Source organism: Phocoena sinus, chromosome 5 (assembly GCF_008692025.1).
Source record: "Phocoena sinus isolate mPhoSin1 chromosome 5, mPhoSin1.pri, whole genome shotgun sequence".
In the NCBI taxonomy this organism is placed as follows: domain Eukaryota; kingdom Metazoa; phylum Chordata; class Mammalia; order Artiodactyla; family Phocoenidae; genus Phocoena; species Phocoena sinus.
In genome coordinates this window covers 27,114,625-27,134,778 of record NC_045767.1, presented here as the reverse complement: position 1 = coordinate 27,134,778, position 20,154 = coordinate 27,114,625, and the positions used below count along the sequence as shown (strand labels likewise).

Here is a 20,154-nt window from a genome sequence, read left to right as displayed (position 1 = left end):
CTCATCAGGGATAATCAAGACACACTCAAAATAAGCCAATTTTTGAAAACACGTGAAAACATCCAGGGATAAAAGGATCAGTTTAAATGAGGAAAGACTGAGTCATTACTTAAAATGTTATGTTTAATTAAAAACAAAATATGTCTCTAAACTCAAAAATTTTAAGAGTTCAAACAAAATTAACTTAATGCAAAAACCTCATAATTAATTTATTAACTTATTAAGTGCCTACTACATGATATCATGGAAGCAAAAAAACAGTGAATTAAAATAATCTAATTGTTTAAAATTCATGACAAATTAAAATAATACTGTTACCTTAATAAAAGCTTTTTAAAAATATTGGCTTTTGTTTTAAACCAAATATGAATTTATTTTCTGTACTTGGGCAGCTTCTTTGTTTGCTTATGTAAGTAGATTGGCTGGATTGTGGGTTAAGATTGTGGGTCTTAATGTTTACAGATGTTTACCCACTTATCAAAATAAATGGCTTAGAAAATAGAAACACTGATGCTACAATAAAAATCACAGGTCCCTTTAGATTTACGGACTCTTTTACTAGTGAACCTCTGTGCTTATATCATGTACTCATAGGAAAGAATGGCCAGAATTAATGTAATTAATTTTGCTGACTATCATGGGCCAGGCATTTAACAAATATTATCTCTAGTTAACATGACTACGTTTTGTTATTGTTATTATTGTTAGGTTTGAACCATACAAAATTTTTACTTCTGAAGGTAAAAAATGGTTAAGTATTGAGACATCATTATCTCCACTGTACACAATATGACTCAGAGAGGTTTACATGGGCAGCTGGATTGCTTAGCTCATAAAAGGCTGGGCTGTAATTCAAACCTACTATCTTTGACACCAAAACACATCCTCCATCCACACAGGAAAGAGGATCCTGTGACTTACTTTTGAAATTTTCATTTTCTATGTTTTTAGTTTCTCAATTATGGGGTGGGGCAGGGAACATGTGGACAAAAACCTATGGAGATAAAAAGTTGAGATGTGATCATAACTTTTAGAGAATTCTAGTCTTTTTAGTGACTACTAGGACATGGCATGGTTGATTTCTATCTTATTTCCTTCCTCCATCAATTAAATACTTATTATTCCTACTCTTGCCAAACACTGGTCTAGATACTGTGGATATAAATGTGGACAAACCAGTCAAAAATCTCTGCCCTGAAGGAATTTATATCCTAGTAGGGGGAGAGAGACTGTAAGCAAATAAGTAAAACACATATTCCAGATAACGATAAATACTAGGAGAAAAGGAAAGCAGAGAAGGAGAATGGGAGCACTGGATTTGGAGGGAAACAATTTAAAACAGGGTCATCAAGGAAGATCTGAGAGGGTAACATTTGATCAGAGACTAAAAAAGAGAAGAGGCAGCAAGCACATGGAATCTGTATCAGGACATATTAGGCAGGGAATGGCAACTGTAAAGGCCCCGAGGCAGCAACCAGCTTGATACATATCAGGACAGTGTTTCTGAGACATCTAATAGCCGATGAAGTGTCAGACAGTAAAGGGAGGTATAGCTGGAGGAGGTCCTGATCACTGAGGGCCTTATAATCCACATTGGCGGCCAATGGAAACAAGACATAATCTGATATATTTTAAAAGCATTACTCTGACTACTGTGTCGTGAATAGACCATAAACAGGTAATACCAGAGCAGGTAGACTGGCTAAGAAGTCATGTCAATAATGTAGGCAAATGATGCTTTTGTGGACCAGGGTGACGGAAATGGAGTTAGTGACCAGTAGTCAATTAAAAAAATTGAGTGTACTTTGAGGGGAGAACCCGTAGGATTTGCTGGTAGACTGGGTATATATGGAAAACTGAGGAGACAAAAAAAAAAGCAATACCTATAACTAAATCTGTCTTTTTGTACCAAATATGATGCTACTTTTCATATGATGGACGGGCACATTTTGCTTAACAGCACTGACCAAGGGAAAAATGCTACACTATTACATATCAAAAGAAACAAAGAAAAAATAGACTACCTAATTCACTAAGTGTTAAGGATAAACATTCATGTACCTTGGAAGAAACTTTCTTTAACATAGAATAAAATTTTAATGCAAAAAGCCATTCGCTGGGGAAATGGACCAGCAGATATAATTTCATTAGAGAATGTACTACAGACTGAGAACTCCTTGAGCAAGGGTTTTTTGGCCTCAGCCTAGTCTATCATATCTGGTACATAGTAGGTGTTCAATGATCTTTTGAAAAAAACTAATTGAATCTGAATTTTCCAAATAGAGGTCTCTTTGTTAGGAATTACATGTGTTACATGCATCTGAAACTTTCTGTATTTGCTCACATGACTATCTGTAGCTATGTCCTTATGTTTGTTTTTCAATGAATATATTATTCTTGTTTTAGAATTATCTGGATACAAGCCAGAAACAAAGAAGGTACACTATCATGCAGAATCATCTTTATCTTTTCTAGACTTACTCATGAGGGCAAGAAGCGTGGCTATCGCCTCCGTAGAGCACCTTACACTGCAGGTGCCCACAGAACATTTGTTGCACTAAATTGAATAATGAAAATACCATTCCAAATGCAAATAAATAAAAACCCTTTACTTCTAGATAGTCTCTTCTATAAAGCGCCTTCACTCATGTTTTTGTTGGTTGCTTTCATTTGTTTTGTTTTGATTTCAGACTTTGTTTTAACCTGGGGTTGGTAAGAGTTCTTGACCTCGTAATTGGTCAGCAGGGCTAAACAAGCCTGAGGCTATCACTGACAAATTTAAGATTCAAATCTCACAGAAGGCAAAGAGTAAAGAGAAAAACAGAGTGAGTGCGGAGGGTAAAATAAAGGAATGTGGAAAAAAAAAGAGAAAATGAAGTAATTTTACATCGGTGGTAGAATGAAATGAATTCTGCATCAGTCCTATAAGTTATGGATCTTGATCTAAATGTTAAAAGATCAACAGGTAGACACACACATGCAGACAAGATTTTCTAAATAAACCTTTTTAAAAATCAAAGTTTGGATTAGAAACCTAAAAGAAGTTACTGTACACTGCCCTACAGGTCTTCTAGGACACTTTCAATCTAATGGAATGACATAATCATCAAAAGTCCTTAAATAAAATATCCAGGAGTTTCTTAATTTGCAGATTCCCTTGAAGTAAGAAATGCATGCAAGGCAAGTGCTGAGTTACAGACTGCTTAAGGTGGGAAGGGGACTGGCATCAAGTGGTCCTCTGCTCCAGGGAAGCCTACACAGAAACGATGATTTGCACTAAACAGTAGAATTTGAGTATTTAAGTCATCACACTGTCCACTACTGTCCAGATTTACAAAAGACACTACTGTCCACTACTGTGACCTGTGTCCAGATCACAAAAAGCTCACTAATCAAGTGATTCTGTAGATTAGCTGAGACCATGACATCCAGGTGTCATCATATACCTGCCCCCAGTCAAGAGATAAGGCTGTCAATACCTGTGTCCTTAAACTGGGCCTTATGCAAACATTCTACGCACGTTACCATCACCTACGTGTCAGCAAAAGGAAAAAGAGTATAAACGAGCACGAAGTCCCCACATACAGCCAGTCTCACACTTCTGCAATACATTTCTGCTTGCGGTACAGAGCTCCACCGGCCTAGAGCTGTAAGAAAGATGAAATGCAGCAAGAGATCCAAGCAGCTGCTGAATGCTGAGCTGAAGTGAGATGCCAGAAGCAGGATGAGTGACAGAGATCACTTAAGGGCACACAGGAGCCCAACATCGACAGGGGCTGCACAGCTCTGGCATCCTGTGAAAAAGCAGTAGATGGACCAAAATGATGCACACGCATCAGGAAGAAGTAGCTGACTCTAAGCAATGGTGCTGGGCAGGCTAGGAGGTGGAGAGACATTGTGGCACACGGCAGCAGGCCCTGCAAACCGTTGCTGTAGCCACAAACCAAAGGACAGTCTTCACATGTACACAGCGTCAAAAGGACCACTTTAGGTACACCCACACCCCCTCAGAGCAGCACTGCCATCACTGCCATCTAGTCACGAAAGGCCACTAATGCCAGCTGTTTGACAACATCTGGAATTAATGAATTACTAGACATATATTCAAAATGGAATGATTATTTCATTAACTTTGGACCAAAAAAAAAAATCATATTTTGAAAACACCATAAATTCTAATAGAAAAACTTTTTTTTAAGTGTATAATTTTTTAAGTGTATAATTTTTAAGTGTATAATACACTTTTTTTAAGTGTATAATTTTTTAAGTGTATAATTTTTAAGTGTATAATACACTTTTTTTTAAGTGTATAATTTTTTTAAGTGTATAAGTGTATAATTATCACAGTGCTTCTATGGTAATAACTATGCTTCATTAAGATGCTTATTTGTTCTTAAACTATTAGTATCTCTCCGTTACACTGAATTTATTGATGTAGCGTTACAGATAATATTTGTGTTGAGTACAGCACAAAATTAGGAAGCTGCTCACAAGGTCAATACTTGGAAGTCAATACGTTGCCTTGGAGAAAGAAAACACAGGACCAGAAGCTTTTTACAAAGAAGAGTTGTGAAACAACACAAAGTCCCTTAGGGTGACTGTGAGTTGGGGCAGAAAAATGTTGTGGTTATAACTCAATGCTGAAGGTTTTTAAGAAAAAGAAAATAAAAGGACGTTTAGATATGAAATACACTTACCTTGGGTCTGACTTTTTCAGTAAGTTTTCCTGATATTTATTGAATTAAATGTGAGAAATGGCTTAAATGATAGCACAAAAGATTCATATAAAGCACACGGAAGAATGTTTTGCCTGAGGTGTTGAAAGCTCTTGAATAAAACTAGTTCACAAAGAGAAGACGTGGAGCTCAGGCAAACAGTAGACATTTAGTAAACATTCCCTGAATAAATGAAGAAGCTGAGATAGTTTAGATACAAAGCAAGAGTGACCAGGACCCGGGCCTCTTGAAAGCCAAAGGCCATTCTGAACGGAAACTAATTTGAAGAGTTCAAGGAAAATGGGTCTTCCCCAAATCCCCGCTCTCTAGGTGCTCTAGGTTCCACTGAATGGAAAGGACCATTAATCTACTACAACTTCGGCTTTCTTCCTCCTCTGACAGCTGCTAGTCTTTCTACCTTTTTCCTCCAGAAGAGGCCAGAAAAGGGTACCCTGTTGTTGGTTCACCTCGTTTCTTCCTCCAGTCAGGTCACCATGATGTTTTAATTCCCCCTCCCCATGTCTCTTTACAGTGGAGGGGAGGTAGACCTGTCCCTGCCACGTTGGTCCTCAGGGATGGGACGGAACGTGCGCCACACTGGCAGGGGAAGCATGCGATATGGTGTTCAAGGGATGCGTACACCACCACGAAACGATGCCCGTCGAGGTGCTGGTGTTGGGTGGGTGGGGGCGCCCAGCAGGAAGGAATGGCGCGTGTGGCTGCACGGAGGAGTGCACTATGGGAATATGCCTTTAAGAGTATGTTAAAAGTTGTGGTGGGCTTCCCTGGTGGCGCAGTGGTTGAGAGTCCGCCTGCCGATGCAGGGAACACGGGTTCGTGCCCCGGTCTGGGAGGATCCCACATGCCGCGGAGCGGCTGGGCCCGTGAGCCATGGCCGCTGAGCCTGCGCGTCCGGAGCCTGTCCTCCGCAACGGGAGAGGCCACAACAGTGAGAGGCCCGCGTAACGCATAAAAAAAAAAAAAAAAAAAAAAAGTTGTGGTGTTTCACCCTGATAACGAGGCTATATATAGAAAGGATAGAGTTGGAAAGTGTGTGTGTCGAAGAAAAGACATGGATAAGATATAGTTTTGTAGTGAGGGTATGGTTTTGGTCAGGGGATATAATTGATTGGTCTTTGTGAGTTCCTAGATGTTGGATATATGTGTAACTTTGGGTTCTAACAGAGCTGGACAAAAAACGCATTCCCTACCAGGCTATTCAGAGCTATGGCAAACTCTGAGGTAAAAGAGAAAAGAGTACAGTCATTCAAATGTATAAATATATGAGGGTCTTTCTGAAAGACAGTGCACTAATAAATGGAGAGATCCCCACACAAGCCTATCACCACCATAATAAATATATCAAACACATTTATGACAGTTTTATGTACCACCTGTCTTACAGTAAGAATGATGGCCTGGGTGATCTTTCAAAGGATCTTCTAAGTCTTAAAGTTTTCTGATATCATTCAATATTAAAAAGGTTAACCACCAAAAGACCGTATGGGTCTTAAAAAGAACACAAATGAGGCCTAATATATGTAAGATTCTGTGGCCACATCCACCCTAGGAAAATAAAGCAGACACTTGAAAAATTTATTCATTGAGTTTAAGGAAAGGAACCAAGGCACTTTGGGCTCACTTATCAACTGGATATTTCTTTTGATCTCAATATTACGCTTAATTTCTCTAACATTTGGTGTGTGTAGACTCAGCATAAATACAGAGACAAATACTGTCTCAATTTGGGAAATCCCAGCGGTGAGATGAAACCCATATCGTTGTGATTTCAAGAGAAGAGCTGTTTTCTGAGAAGTACTGATATAATTTCATTTCACCAAATAAATATAAGCTATAAGGTGAGACTGTCAGGGACTCTGTTTATAGATTGACATTTACACAGATTAACAGCAATCATCCTAAGCCAATATGTATAGTGAAGAGTCCAGTTCAGGTGAGAGAGACCACTTATTAAAACCCTGCTTGTAATCACCCAAGAATAAACATATTCCTCAGAGGATGACTTGCGTACAGTGAGGTGTTAGTATTCTCCTAATTTTATTCAGTTATTTAAAGATTCAGTCTCACCAGTGAATAATGCACAGGTTATTTCTTCTTTTCGATCCCCGTTCAGGAGAAGAATGTAAAAAGTCATATAAACATTTTGTTTGGGTGAAAGAGCTAATGAGTCCAAAATACTTGTAAAGATGATGCTTTCTGAATCACTGGGAAAGCTAAATGGCACATCTGCTTATTTGGTTAAAAAAAATCTCTTTATCTAATAGGACTGGCATCAGTGATTCATAAAATTACTTCAGTTCAAATTTTAGCTCAGAGGCAAAGGGAGATGAATAGACCTACTAGGGCTTCCCTGGTGGCGCAGTGGTTGGGAATCCGCCTGCCAATGCAGGGGACACGGATTCAAGCCCTGGTCCGGGAAGATCCCACATGCCACGGAGCAGCTGGGCCCATGCACCACAACTACTGAGCCTGCGCTCCAGGGCCCATGAGCCACAACTACTGAGCCCACGTGCCACAACTACTGAAGCCTTCACGCCTAGAGCCCATGCTCCACAACAGGAGAAGTCACCGCAATGAGAAGCCTGCACATCACAACAAAGAGTAGCCCCTGCTCGCCGCAACTAGAGAAAAGCCCACATACAGCAACGAAGACACAACACAGCCAAAAATAAAATAAATTAAAAAAAATAGAGCTACTAAATAAAATCCTCAACACAGCTATCCACCTTTCCACTGTAAATAATGACTGACTAATTCTAGCAAAGTTAGATCAGTGTGCTAGTAATCTAAATAGAGACTACAATTTAAGTGTCAGCTGTTCTGTACGACCAAAGAGGAAGAAGTCAGCAGAGGTGACTAGCAACTTGTGGTCTACAGTCATTTTTATTTCTTTTTTTTACGGTACGCGGGCCTTTCACCGCCGCGGAGCACAGGCTCCAGACGCGCAGGCCCAGCAGCCACGGCTCACGGGCCCAGCCGCTCCGCGGCATGTGGGATCCTCCCGGACCGGGGCACGAACCCGTGTCCCCTGCATCGGCAGCCGGACTCCCAACCACTGTGCCACCGGGGAAGCCCCATTTTCATTTCTTAAATAGCTTATATGTCTCCTTGACCTGAGAATTTCCAGGTTCTTTATTCTATAACGTGAATACAATTTTTCAAAATTATATCTTACCAATGCTACCTACAGAATTAAAGCCTATGGGGATACTATTAGGTAATAATCTTTCCAGATAATGTTTAATTATCTGATGGATCATTTCTCTGAATTTGTTTTATACTTCTTTTCCTTTAATACTTCTGTTTTAAATATCCCTGTTTTTACCATTCTTTTTCTGGAATGGCTTCTAGACAAGTGGCCTGTAGGAATTGTAGTTACGTATACTAAATTAAAAAAATAAGAATACAAAACTGCATAAACAATTGCAGCAAAATTAACACTTCTAAAACAGCCCTGAGTGAGAGAGGGGCATGGACTTATAAACACTACCAAATGTAAAATAGATAGCTAGTGGGAAGCAGCCTCATAGCATAGGGAGATCAGCTCGGTGCTTTGTGACCACCTAGAGGGGTGGGATAGGGAGGGTGGGAGGGAGACACAAGAGGGAGGGGATATGGGGATATATGTATATGTATAGCTGATTCAATTTGTTATAAAGCAGAAACTAACACACCATTGTAAAGCAATTATACTCCAATAAAGATGTTAAAAAAAAAACAGCCCAGAGACCAAAAAGAAGAAAACTGACTGCAAATGTGTGTTTAGTATGTATGTGCAGAGGCACTGAGAAGATGTTGATAGAAATGCTGGCAATGACTCATATATGGAGCTAAGGGAACCTGGACAAATGAACTGAATGGAAATCAAGAATATATTAGAAAAGTGCATGAAAATCTAGGTTTAAAAGGCTGACAAATGCAGAATTTCATTGAAACCCAATTGAGACTATTGAAAGTTTCAAAAAAAATGGTTATTCTCATGCTCTGTTCTTGAATATAAGTTGTCTTCTAGACATACATATGCCTTTTGTATTACCTTTTGACTGATATATTTAGAATTTGATATTATGATCCCAAACATTCACTACTAGTTTAAAATCACAATGTCCTTGAATATACCACATGTTGTCTATAGTTTAAAGACAGAGAAAAGAATATAATGTGAAGAAAAAATGGACAAAATCAGTACATATAATTAAAATAATAATGTACTTATAAAAAGAAAAGTAATTTTGTGTCTCAGAATAGACCTAGTTCTTAAACTTATTAGTTATTTGAAACAAATACTTTTCTTCCGAGATATACGTAACTCTGAGTTGGGATTTTCTATTTCTGGTTTAATCATACCTTTCACATCTTCATCCTCAATTGTTGTATTTGAACTCTCAGTTGACTCCTGTTGAGAAGAAAACATATTTAAAGTTGCAAACAATGAATAGCTTGACTTTTCTTTTTCTCAAAAAATTGGCAAGTGATATACATATCATGCAAAATTCTTCAGCAGGCTGTGCGCATATGCCGACATGCAAATGTACAAATATGTTACGTGGTTTTGACAGAAATAAAATGTCAAATGCTGCAAACATTTCAAAAAGGGAGTACTCTGGTTGCCTAATCCCCGAAGCACAGTAAATCAAGGTGATTTGTACACGTAGTCAAAGTATGCAACTTATTCTAAGAGCTGTGTAAGGATGTGTTGTGTTACAGTGCCCCATAAGGTGTGCTTTCTCTAAGTATTTATGAGAAGTTGAATATACTAGCCTAATGAATTTGAACCTTAAAAAACAACATTTTTTATTCCCAATTAATTAGTAATTAGTCCTTTCTTTGTGTAAGGCACTATTTCAAGTAGTAAATTTGCAGGCTATTTATCAGCCTGACTTCTCTGTAGAGAGAAAAAGCATTTCATTGAATCATTTGACGAAGAAGCTGAGATACGGTGAAAGTGCTTTCAATAAGAATTTCCATGTTTGTGATCGGCACAATGGAATTATATGAATAATTTACTTTCAAGGAAAAGGCAGATCTTTTCCATTCATTTCTAAATTAGAAACTGGCTTTACTGATAAGAAACTTGCTCCCATAATGAAAAGACAAAGCTATTTCTCTGTAAAACTACAAATGAAGTTGCAGATTAATAAGCACAGTTAAAAGGACACTGTAACTGCCAGTATTAAGACACGTTCCTTAAAATGGTTGACAAATTTTTCCATTAATAATGTATTAATAAAATATTTCTAGCAAAGAAATTTAGTAATATTCGTAAGAAAGACACAATTTTCTACTTGGAATGATTAAAGGCTACTGCCAAAAAAAATTGGAAACTTCTAATCAATAGCTATGTGTTCAGCAATGAAAACAAATTTTGGAAAATGATGCAAACATTAGTCAGTGTACTTTTAGAGATTCAATATTCAAAAAAATGATCAATTTATACAACTGTAATATATAATATTTAATCCAAAGGGACAGACTAATTAAAGATATATCCAGAGTCTCCACAACATAAAACCAAAGCAGAGTCTTCATGCGTTTCTTAATGTGACCTAGTATTCAAATTTAAACTCAAGATGAGGATAAACCCATGCACTGTAAAACTAATTCATGTAAGCAGGAAATATCATGCAACAACTCTTACAAATGACATAGCTAGAATTATCGAAGTGTCCACTCCAGCTGCTGTGCTTGGTCTTTCACTTGCTAACGATATTGAAAATAATTGTTCACATGTGTGATGCTCCTGACTACCTCGAGTCTTTTAGGGACTTAGAACATTGTAAGTGTCATGACTGTAAAATACATCTCATATTAAGGAACATAACACTTCATGTTTTTTTACTTTAGTAATTTTAATATTGACCAACTAGATGTTAGACCAGAGGAAATGCGTTTTCTAAGACTTTAACACTGTAGATAAGAGTAAGGAAAAGTGAGACCCATGACTATACTTAAAATTTGAGAAAAGTCTGATGAAGTATTTTTCCCTCCCCTTAGAGATATAATAATGGATGAGAAGTAACAAAGCAGGAAGATGGAATACGTTCGGGAACTGCCTCCTTTCACTCTATGGACATGTATACAAGTACTGTTATTTAGTTAACGTGCTATGCAAACAATTTACAATGGATAGGAAACATCACAGTCTTCTTTCAGGATAAGCAGTTACATGTCTGTTACTGAAATGCATATAATTAAACAAAAACAAACATACTTCACAAGAAGTGAAACTCCCTGATTATCCTCAAATCCATGCCAAACAACAAAAACACCACAAACAACAGGGAATTAAAAGAAAACAAAAAGCACACTATGACAACAGAACGAATAAAATTCAAAAGCAACGTTAAATTTAAACAAATAACTGTGAACTCAAGTTGATTTTTTTGAAGATAGTGGAATGATATAGCAAGAAATTCTAAAATTTCATGCAGAACACATCTAAAGTACAATGCAGACAGGCATGGGGGGAAAAACCAGATGGAATTGCTTAAGATACACAGTCATCTCGACATACAGACTTGTTAACTGCACTTTTACTGACTAATTGCACCGTTCATTTCTCTTTCACAATGTCATTCATTTTTGTTTTCAAAGAAATATGTGTATAGTTCCAGATAAATTAGGCCCAAAAGAAAGTATGGTAGAAAAGGGTAAGGGTTTTCTTTCCTAATTTGAGATTATGAATTAATTTTGCTTTGAATATTTGATGAGATGTGTAAATCTTATTAAAGCAAGATGATGTTGATTCTTTCTGAATACCTTGTTTCCATCAGGGTTGTGGATTACAGTAGTTTGGGGCTCCTGAGTGAGAACAAAATAGAGAAAGAAACAGTTCGCATCGGTAAGTACATTCTTAACTAGCGCAGGGACAGAGCAGAGTGAGCCAGCTGACACAACTAAATAGTGACAAGAGCTTAAGCAATGTTAACTACTGTCAGAGGTTGCAGCTGACAAGATCTCTGATGAAAGATCTCCCTGGTGAGTCCATGAGATACAGCACCTCAGTACCCAGCAGCAGCATGCAAAAGACCTTATTCGTGATCAGTATACAGACAAGGCTTTGAAGTTTGGAGACCTAAAGAGGCACTTGCTGTTTCACAAAGTCCTATACCAGATAGAGCTTTCCTTTCTGCTTGAACAAACAGCCTGTTAATATCTGTCCCATAGAAAACTGGCCAAGGGCACTGGAGATTAGAACTTTCTGAGATGATCTCAAAGTCTTTGTGAAGATATTTTTCAGCTGTATTAATTTGAGAACAAATTATGGTGTCACAATACACAGATAAATACCCTTAGAAAACCTAGAATCATTGGACAACGCTTAAAAAAGTGCTATCCTAAAGAATGTATTTCACAAGTCCATAAGAAATTCTGAGAAACATTGAAAAGGTTCTAGAACTAATCATATAAACACTGTAATTTGAGACACATTGCTGTTAAATCCCATGTTAATTCATATATATATATATATATATATATATATAAGCAATTTCCGTTTTATAGACTGACATGAAAGATTTGTTTGTAAAGTCATGCTTTTCCATGAAGAAAATATTATTTTTCCTATTACTTTCTACTAGAAAATTGAAGAAATAGTCCCAAGTGGAAAATAACAGTCAAATAACTGATGTAAAAAACGATTCAGTGTCAATACGTCAATGGCATGCTTGGCACTTTCATTATATGATGTCCTAGCAACTGGGAGTTACTGCAGCCCATGGAGAATGCTCTTCAATCATAAGCACTCTGCCCACCAGACTATCTCATCTCCACTACACTTTATGCTGAGTACTTAGAAAGCATATTTACTGCCGTCCTTCTTCCCTTCCCTGGCTGGAGGTATGATCAACACTGTCTTTTTTTGCTAGTAAGTAACCTGCTATCTTGATGTGTCCTTCCTTTAAATGTTTTTAAATTGAGCCTCTGGTTAACTCTAGTGGGACAATCTCCCTAACAGTTTCCATTCATCTGAAATTAGCAGTACACAGGACAGTAAAAAACCATTAACATTTCTGAAACTCATAAATCAAAACATGGAATAATTTGGGGAAAACATTATGAAACTAAGAACACTGAATGCCAGTATTCAAACCTTGAATTTCAACATAATATGGTCTCAAAGTGTTAAGCTGATTGAGTTGTTAATAGTGTGAATTTGATAGAAATGGAAAAAACTGATTCCCATTGATAATTCAAAGCTCTGTGCTATGCAATTTCATCCTTTGGATTAAAGTGAAACAGTGATAATTTAATTTGAAACACAACAAACAAAAAGCTTTAAATTATCCAGTGCCTCTTTATCTCAGAAAGTGAGGTCTTACAAAGCCCCGCTGTCGTAATGAGAGAGAAACGGGAACTCTGAATAAGGTCCACATTTACTTTTGTCTGGCAGTAATCCTCTTAGCTCTCCTTGATGTCAACAGTTGCGTCAGGAAAAGAAGAAACCACTGTTTGCATATCTAGAGTTATCATCAAAAGAAGAGCTAAGAGCAACCGAAGCGCATTCTACGGTATTTCTAAGGCAGCATGCAACACTTTTAACTGAAGACCACAGCTATCGTCAGTACAATGGTCAACAATGAAATGAGGTCATCTCATGTTAGAAACACACTGTTTGACAACTACCTTAACAAAAAGAACTTTTCTCATATCTTAGAAAGCAAAAACAAGAACAAAATCCAAAAAAATAAAAATTAAAAATGTATGTATCTATATAGTGAAAGCAAATGAGAGAAACACCAAAAACAGTAAAGAACTTAAGAAGGGTTACAAAGAGTCCAGGTATACCAGCGCCGGGGTAGGAATATTTTCTTTGGGGCTGGTTACCACGTTGGCTTTGTTGTTTATCTGTAGGTATGCAGAAAATAGAAACAGAGATGCCTTAAACCCCTCGGTAGCCAATGTCTCTATACACAGCATGTCTATGTGGAGATATAGACATGAAAATAAAGAGCCACTGAAGATGAACGTGAAAGACACGGTGATGACTGACAGGAATGATGATCAATTCCAGTCTCCGATGGTCACACCCGGGCTAGGACTGTGTCTGTGATGGCAGAATGACAAAACGGACTTGGCTGCTTTGGCTGTGCTACCTTAGCAAACAGACAAAGAGCTGCTTCAACGGAGCTCACATCAAGAGTCAGAGTATGAAATAAATGTAAACATTTTCATACTCTTCAGGTTGGATTCTGTTCCCCAGCTTCCAATTTTCTTTGTTATGAATACATTCCTTTTTTCATTTGATCCTTGAGCCTGAAGTCACACATAGACTGTCTTTCTCTGGGGAGCCATCATCATTTTGTTTAGTAGGTATCAAATTAAAAACTTAGGTCTTCTGATGAAATGCAGGCTTTATAGTAAAATATCTTAAAATGATAAGTCTGGGTCTCCTTTAAAAAGTACATCTTCAATTATAAATCAGCAAATCGAACTCCTTACTATATTCTGGATGCAAAATGACTTTATTTTTCACAATTGTTTGAGAGGAAAACACTATGTATTCTATCAAATTACTGCTATTGTTGAAGACTATTTGGTAATACCATTCCCTTGCTTTAATATAATTGGTTTTGACCTTAAAGAAAGACCATTATCACTATGGAAGCCACTTTGTGAAAACAACTCAGAGGGTCAATAAGTATTGTAATGGCCCAGAGAAGACTCTTTGTTGACAAGTGGCAACTTGAAACTACAATTGAGTTTGGTTACTAAAGAATCAGAGACTGAAAAGTAATACTCAACATTCATTTAAACTCATGCATGACATTGTGATTATCAAACAAATATAAATTGACATTCATTTTCTTGCACTATATTATCTAGTTATTTTCTTTACATATTATTATCTAAAAAATACATCCCATAATTTTAGTATAAATGTACTTAAGGACTTAAAGAGAAAAACATTCTGCATAAATGAATACCAAATGAATATTTATAAGCAATTACACGAATTTAATTGCTTAGACTTTCTAAGCATTCTTTTCTTTCATATTTTATACCTACAGATCATATTGAAACTGACACTGAGAGGAAGACAGAAGGTCCAAAAAATTAACTTGGGTATGTAATAATTTGCTTTTCTATTCATTCCTATTTGTGTGACTATTTGGTACCAGTATTATTTAAATACACTATAACACTGCGCTCAGTGACATACAAGAAAAGAGAGAAAACTTGGTGCCCTTTACTGGAAAACTCTTTAAATACTAGACCATCAATCTATGTTTCGAGGATAGTTTAAAATTTTTCTTTAAATAGAAGTGTGCAGAATTTAACATAAAATTTGTGCAATAGCCAAAAAGATAAGAGATAATGGAGTTTATTAAAGAAGGGTCAAAATTCAGTATTCACTTTAGTACAGAATATATGAGAAAAGAGGAGGGACACACATGCAAATAATTTCCTATTCAGGAAGAGTGCTTGGCAAAACACAGCTGACCTCTTATCAAACGATCAGAAGTGTTTAAGATTAAAGCCCACAGGTATTTAATATAATCCATTTAGTTTGTATCAGTGATTGCAAAGAATGAAAGAGGAGTATACTGAGATCTTTTCTGTTCTGAGATCTGAGACTTGATTTTTTTCCTAGGTTGTGGTTGCCAAGAACTGCTTTATTTTAGTGGAAATGTCTCACGGGCATACCTACGCACACAAACATAACTGTATAAGTGCACACACATCAACACACACGTTCACACACACGTTCACACACAGATACACAGCATACACACACTGTCGTCTCTTCCAAATGAAGGCCATTCTGTCTGGATGAGCCATCCTTTATTGTTAGGCATGGCAAATATGAATTAAATGAATATGTCCCTCAACCACCACTTTTACTTGTGTTTAAATGTACAGTTAGAAACATTTTTGTTAAAGTTTAGCTTAATGATTTTTTTACTGTAGAAAATCTTTTGAAGGTATTTGTAATATTGATTAATTTAAAATAATAGGAGAATTTCTAGGTAAAAGGCTAGGAGGACTTCCTTTTAAAGAATCAGATATCAAGTATGCGCTCAACCACAGCTGTCTTTTAAATATACAAGAGCTCTGGCACTTCTGTTTGTGAAATGTATTTATTTTATATTATGGAAGCAGAGTATTTTTATTTAAAAAATTAAATGAAACCAGATATTTAAATTATGTGCTGAACTATTCTTACTTTATAAGAATAATAAGAATAAGGCATGGGCAAGATATTCTTATTTTTCAGGTGTTGAGTTCATTCAGTTTTAAGGTTAATAAATATTTTTTCCAAAGGCGCTTAACTTGGATGAATCCTTGTAAGATCACTTTCACACAATTTATAAAACTCCATGGTGGGGCTTCCCTGGTGGCACAGTGGTTGAGAGTCCGCCTGCCGATGCAGGGGATGCGGGTTCGTGCCCCGGTCTAGGAAGATCCCACATGCCATGGAGTGGCTGGGCCCATGAGCCATGGCCACTGAGCCTGCGCTCCTCAATGGGAGAGGCCACAACAGTGAGAGGCCTGCGTACGGCAAAAACAAAAAAACTCCATGGTGGATGCATTCTGGTTTATCTGAACTAAGAATCACTCCTATCTTAGTAATCATGATCACCATTTAAAAATAATCCTATAGTGTTCCTTCACTTTTCACAATAACTACAGACATTAATTATGTCATGGTTTCTTCAGTTTTAGGAGAAAATTGCACTTTTTTAATAGCACATGGATGACGGTATAAACTTTTTTAAATATTTCAAAAATTCCATTTCAAAGAAAAACAATAATATTTGAACATGGGCACTGTGTTTGATAGTTAATTAACATTAACCTGTAATGATCCTATACTTTCTCCACTTACACTAACTTGGGCAAATAAGACTGTTCTATTCCTAAGTATGAATTTTCACAGGAGGAGAAATCTGGCAGATAGAGATCCTCACCATCATCTGAACACTCGAACTGGACTTCCTTTTCTGAATTGACCAGTCAAAGAGAAAGGAAAAGAAACAAAATATAACCGGTTGAATTTTTAAAGTATCAAAGCATGGAGCGCAGCATAATTTTGTCTTTAAAGGTGAACTATAAGTTGACTGGAAGAAAAAAGTTCTGGAAATGTTTCTTTCTATATAAGGATAGTAGTAAAAATAAATGTCTCAATAGAAACTGTGAGCTCTGCATCACCAAACAATACAGAAAAACACAAGGGAATAAAACGTTTGGAAAATTTAAAATATCACATTTCCACCAATGTTACATTGGGAAAAAAGCAGACATCAACAGTCATTACTGAACTTTAAGTTGAATAAACTAAGCAGAAGGAAGAGAATATTACAGGTTGAGGACAGGAATTAATCAAAGGTAAATGCCAACCTAATGGGAATCACAAGTGCATGGTCACCATAGCTCTGGAAATTCCCAAATCACACACAGACAGGTGCTGAAGAAATGACTGGGCATGAACATGAGAAGTGACAGATGATTTTCTAAGTTATATATTCAAAATGAACTGACCACTTGACTTTGGGTCAAGTTTAAATGTTAGAAAGTTAATTAATTCCCAAGAACGTTGAAGTGTTCATGAGGAATGTAGGTGTCTGCCAGTGGAAGAGAAAGAAAAGGATTAAAGAAATAAAACATCGAGGTAATACTCTGGAAAGATAACAAACATAATGCATGTATAAGGTTATATTCAATCAAAGGCAAATTCCTATGAAACAAAACAGGATCAGTAGAAAATAAGCTGTATTATTTTGTTTAGAAATCCAAGAAAGTCGAAATATTCTGCCATTATCTTTCTTAGATAATTTTTCTAATTATTTGTTCAGGATATTCATGTTAAGTCTGTCTCAATACCTTATGATAGAAGAACAGGAACGATTAAGACCTTTATAAAAACTGCCCAAGCAGAGAAATATAGTCATTTGAATTTTGATTTCCTAGACTCAATGATTTGATTTGTTTTCCCCCCATGGGCTATAAATTTCAGCAGCCTTCAAGAACATAGCATAACTATTTGGAAAAGCATTTGGTTTTTAGGGATTTTCAGGTCACCACGACAGTTTGAGGATGTCGTAAAACAGAGAGGATTTAGATGTTCAGTTTCTATGGTAACTCCATATAAAGTCTTATTTTGTCATGATTATTTAATATATAATAAGTAGAAAAAAATGCTTTTCTTGGTATAAATAATAGTCATTCCTGTACATTAAATTATTTTATATTTCAACCTGCATCCTTTATCAGGAACTATAAAAAGTATTAGCTGCAATGACTTAGAACTTATATTTAACATTTAAAAATAATCCAGCATCTGAAAAGTCAGAAATAAGTTTAGGAGCACCTGTTTAACTTACCTTTACTCCATCTGGTTTTTTCAACAAACTCTTGGCTGCTGCAAAACGAGAGTAAAATCAGTTTAGTGAGTTATCCATAGAAACCGATAGCCAGGCAACAAAACAGGTTACTGTTTCCTTCTACCACCTTTACTGATTTATGGCCAACATATGCCAAGTTATCAAGGTCACATTGATGAGCGCGAGCTTACAGGACATTGAAATACAGTATCACTTTTCTTGGTCTTGCCACATCAAATTTAGAACTAAATTCTTATTTAGTTCATTGAATATAATTGGACACTTTGCCACTTATATTATTGGACTTTATTTCACTGTTGGCTGTGAAAAGGATACTGGAACTTTAACTGGACTATGCTTTTGTAATCCAGAAAGTTGATTTCAAGTCTTTAGACATCAGCTCACAGATTGTATTACATGTTCATTCACACCGAAAGTATCAGTTCTGCCACTTAAGTCCCTCTTCCTAGAGGTTTAAAACTCATTTGTGACAATTTTCTCTGGCTAAATAACATTCTTTTTAATAAATATATATTTGAAATCAGATAATTTCATTTTTACAAAAATATTAATAACTATACTTAAAATGAAATGGTATATTATTGACCTAGAGCAAATTTTTTAAATGCTTAGCATATGACCTTTAAAAACAGGTATTATGTATTTTCTTATACTTCAAAATCAGAATACAAAGGTCATAAACAAAAGCCTTTTACACTGAAAAATTAAAAATCATAAAATTTGAGGCGAGATAGAAAACAAAATGAAATCTTCAACTAAATCAGAGAACTCCTAAAGTACATGGTCTTACATGAAACTTTACTTTTTGGGAGGGAGCTTTTAGCATTCCTTCTGTTACTGAACTCCTTGAGTATATTAAAAAGTGAAGTGAAAAATATACTTATGAATGGGTACATACACAGTGAACAGATTATGTAACTGTCAACGACAATTAGTAGATCAAGTGTAGAACATCCACAAACATGTAGGACAAAGTACACACTTATGCTTCCATTTAATGTTAATTATATATATATATAGTTATTTAAGTACATCAGAATAGAATTTGGTATCTGAAATGGAAATACCTAGCTATAATAGAACTGCATGAACATGTAATTTCCTGACATCTGTTTGATTTGGACCATTATTTTGATAGCACTTTGATAAATTTTAAATTTATTTAAAAGATACAAAAATGTTAATTTTACTTAGTCTTTAGCAACAAAGCTATTAATTTATTATTAATAAGGCTGTAAGAAATAGTAGCCTTAGCTATAATACTGTGTACCTGGAGCTAAGAAGCAATATTAAGTAAATCCTGTGGCAGTTAATAGGTTAGAAAGCAAACTCAGAATAATTGGAATTGCAATAGCAAGCGAAGAGAAGACAATGATTCAGGGTAAGCAGGGATTTGGCCTGGGAGATGCAGAAATGTCCCTTTTGCTTACTATTCACCTTACCTCACAAGAAATACATTCCACATAACGGGAGAAAAGAAAAAATAAAAACAACTTTATAACCATATACTCATGGACAAGTTACTTTAAAGAGCATGTCTGGCAATGAAACAGAATGAATACTCAAAACTAAAATGCAATATCAACTATAAGATGTAACTGCGTCTAATGTTATATCAGTTGGTTTTGAAATGACGGATAAAAAAAGTTTGCTTTTCATGCTAAGACATTCAGAAACAATATCAAATCCACATATTAGTCGTGAGTTTTTAGCTTACACGATGATGACAAGGAAAATGTGAGGTAAAAAGCTTCTATGCATGGGTACATATATTACTAAAGGCCCAATTTATGCGTGAGACTTTAACAAAATGTACAATCTTAATTCTGGAGATTTTTTCAAGTTAGTTTGTCATTAACAATACATACCATATAAATCATCCTACTTTTTAGTGATTCACTAATGACTGGGCCACAGTGAATATTAATTTATTTGAATATAGCATATATCAGTTAATATTTAATAAGATACTGAACTCACCCATATAAATGTCAACTATATTAATCAACTGTTCATAAAACAGGTAACTTGACAAAGGCAGTAACAAGATTTTACTACACCAAACAAATTGG

General features: G+C 36.0%; 1 protein-coding gene across 12 annotated transcripts in view; it reads right to left on the bottom strand.

Moving 5' to 3' along the window:
* The window catches only part of CAMK2D (calcium/calmodulin dependent protein kinase II delta), a 468,012-nt gene that overhangs the window by 25,715 nt on the left and 422,143 nt on the right, over positions 1-20,154 (bottom strand). For 9 of the 12 annotated variants that reach the window (XM_032632321.1, XM_032632323.1, XM_032632327.1 and 6 more), the window contains 2 exons: positions 18,062-18,099; positions 9,084-9,132 (listed from right to left, as the gene is read on the bottom strand). In XM_032632321.1, the coding sequence (XP_032488212.1) occupies positions 9,084-9,132; positions 18,062-18,099 (87 nt within the window). The remainder of the gene's footprint in view (positions 1-9,083; positions 9,133-18,061; positions 18,100-20,154) is intronic. The other 3 variants (XM_032632322.1, XM_032632329.1, XM_032632337.1) reach the window with 1 other exon arrangement.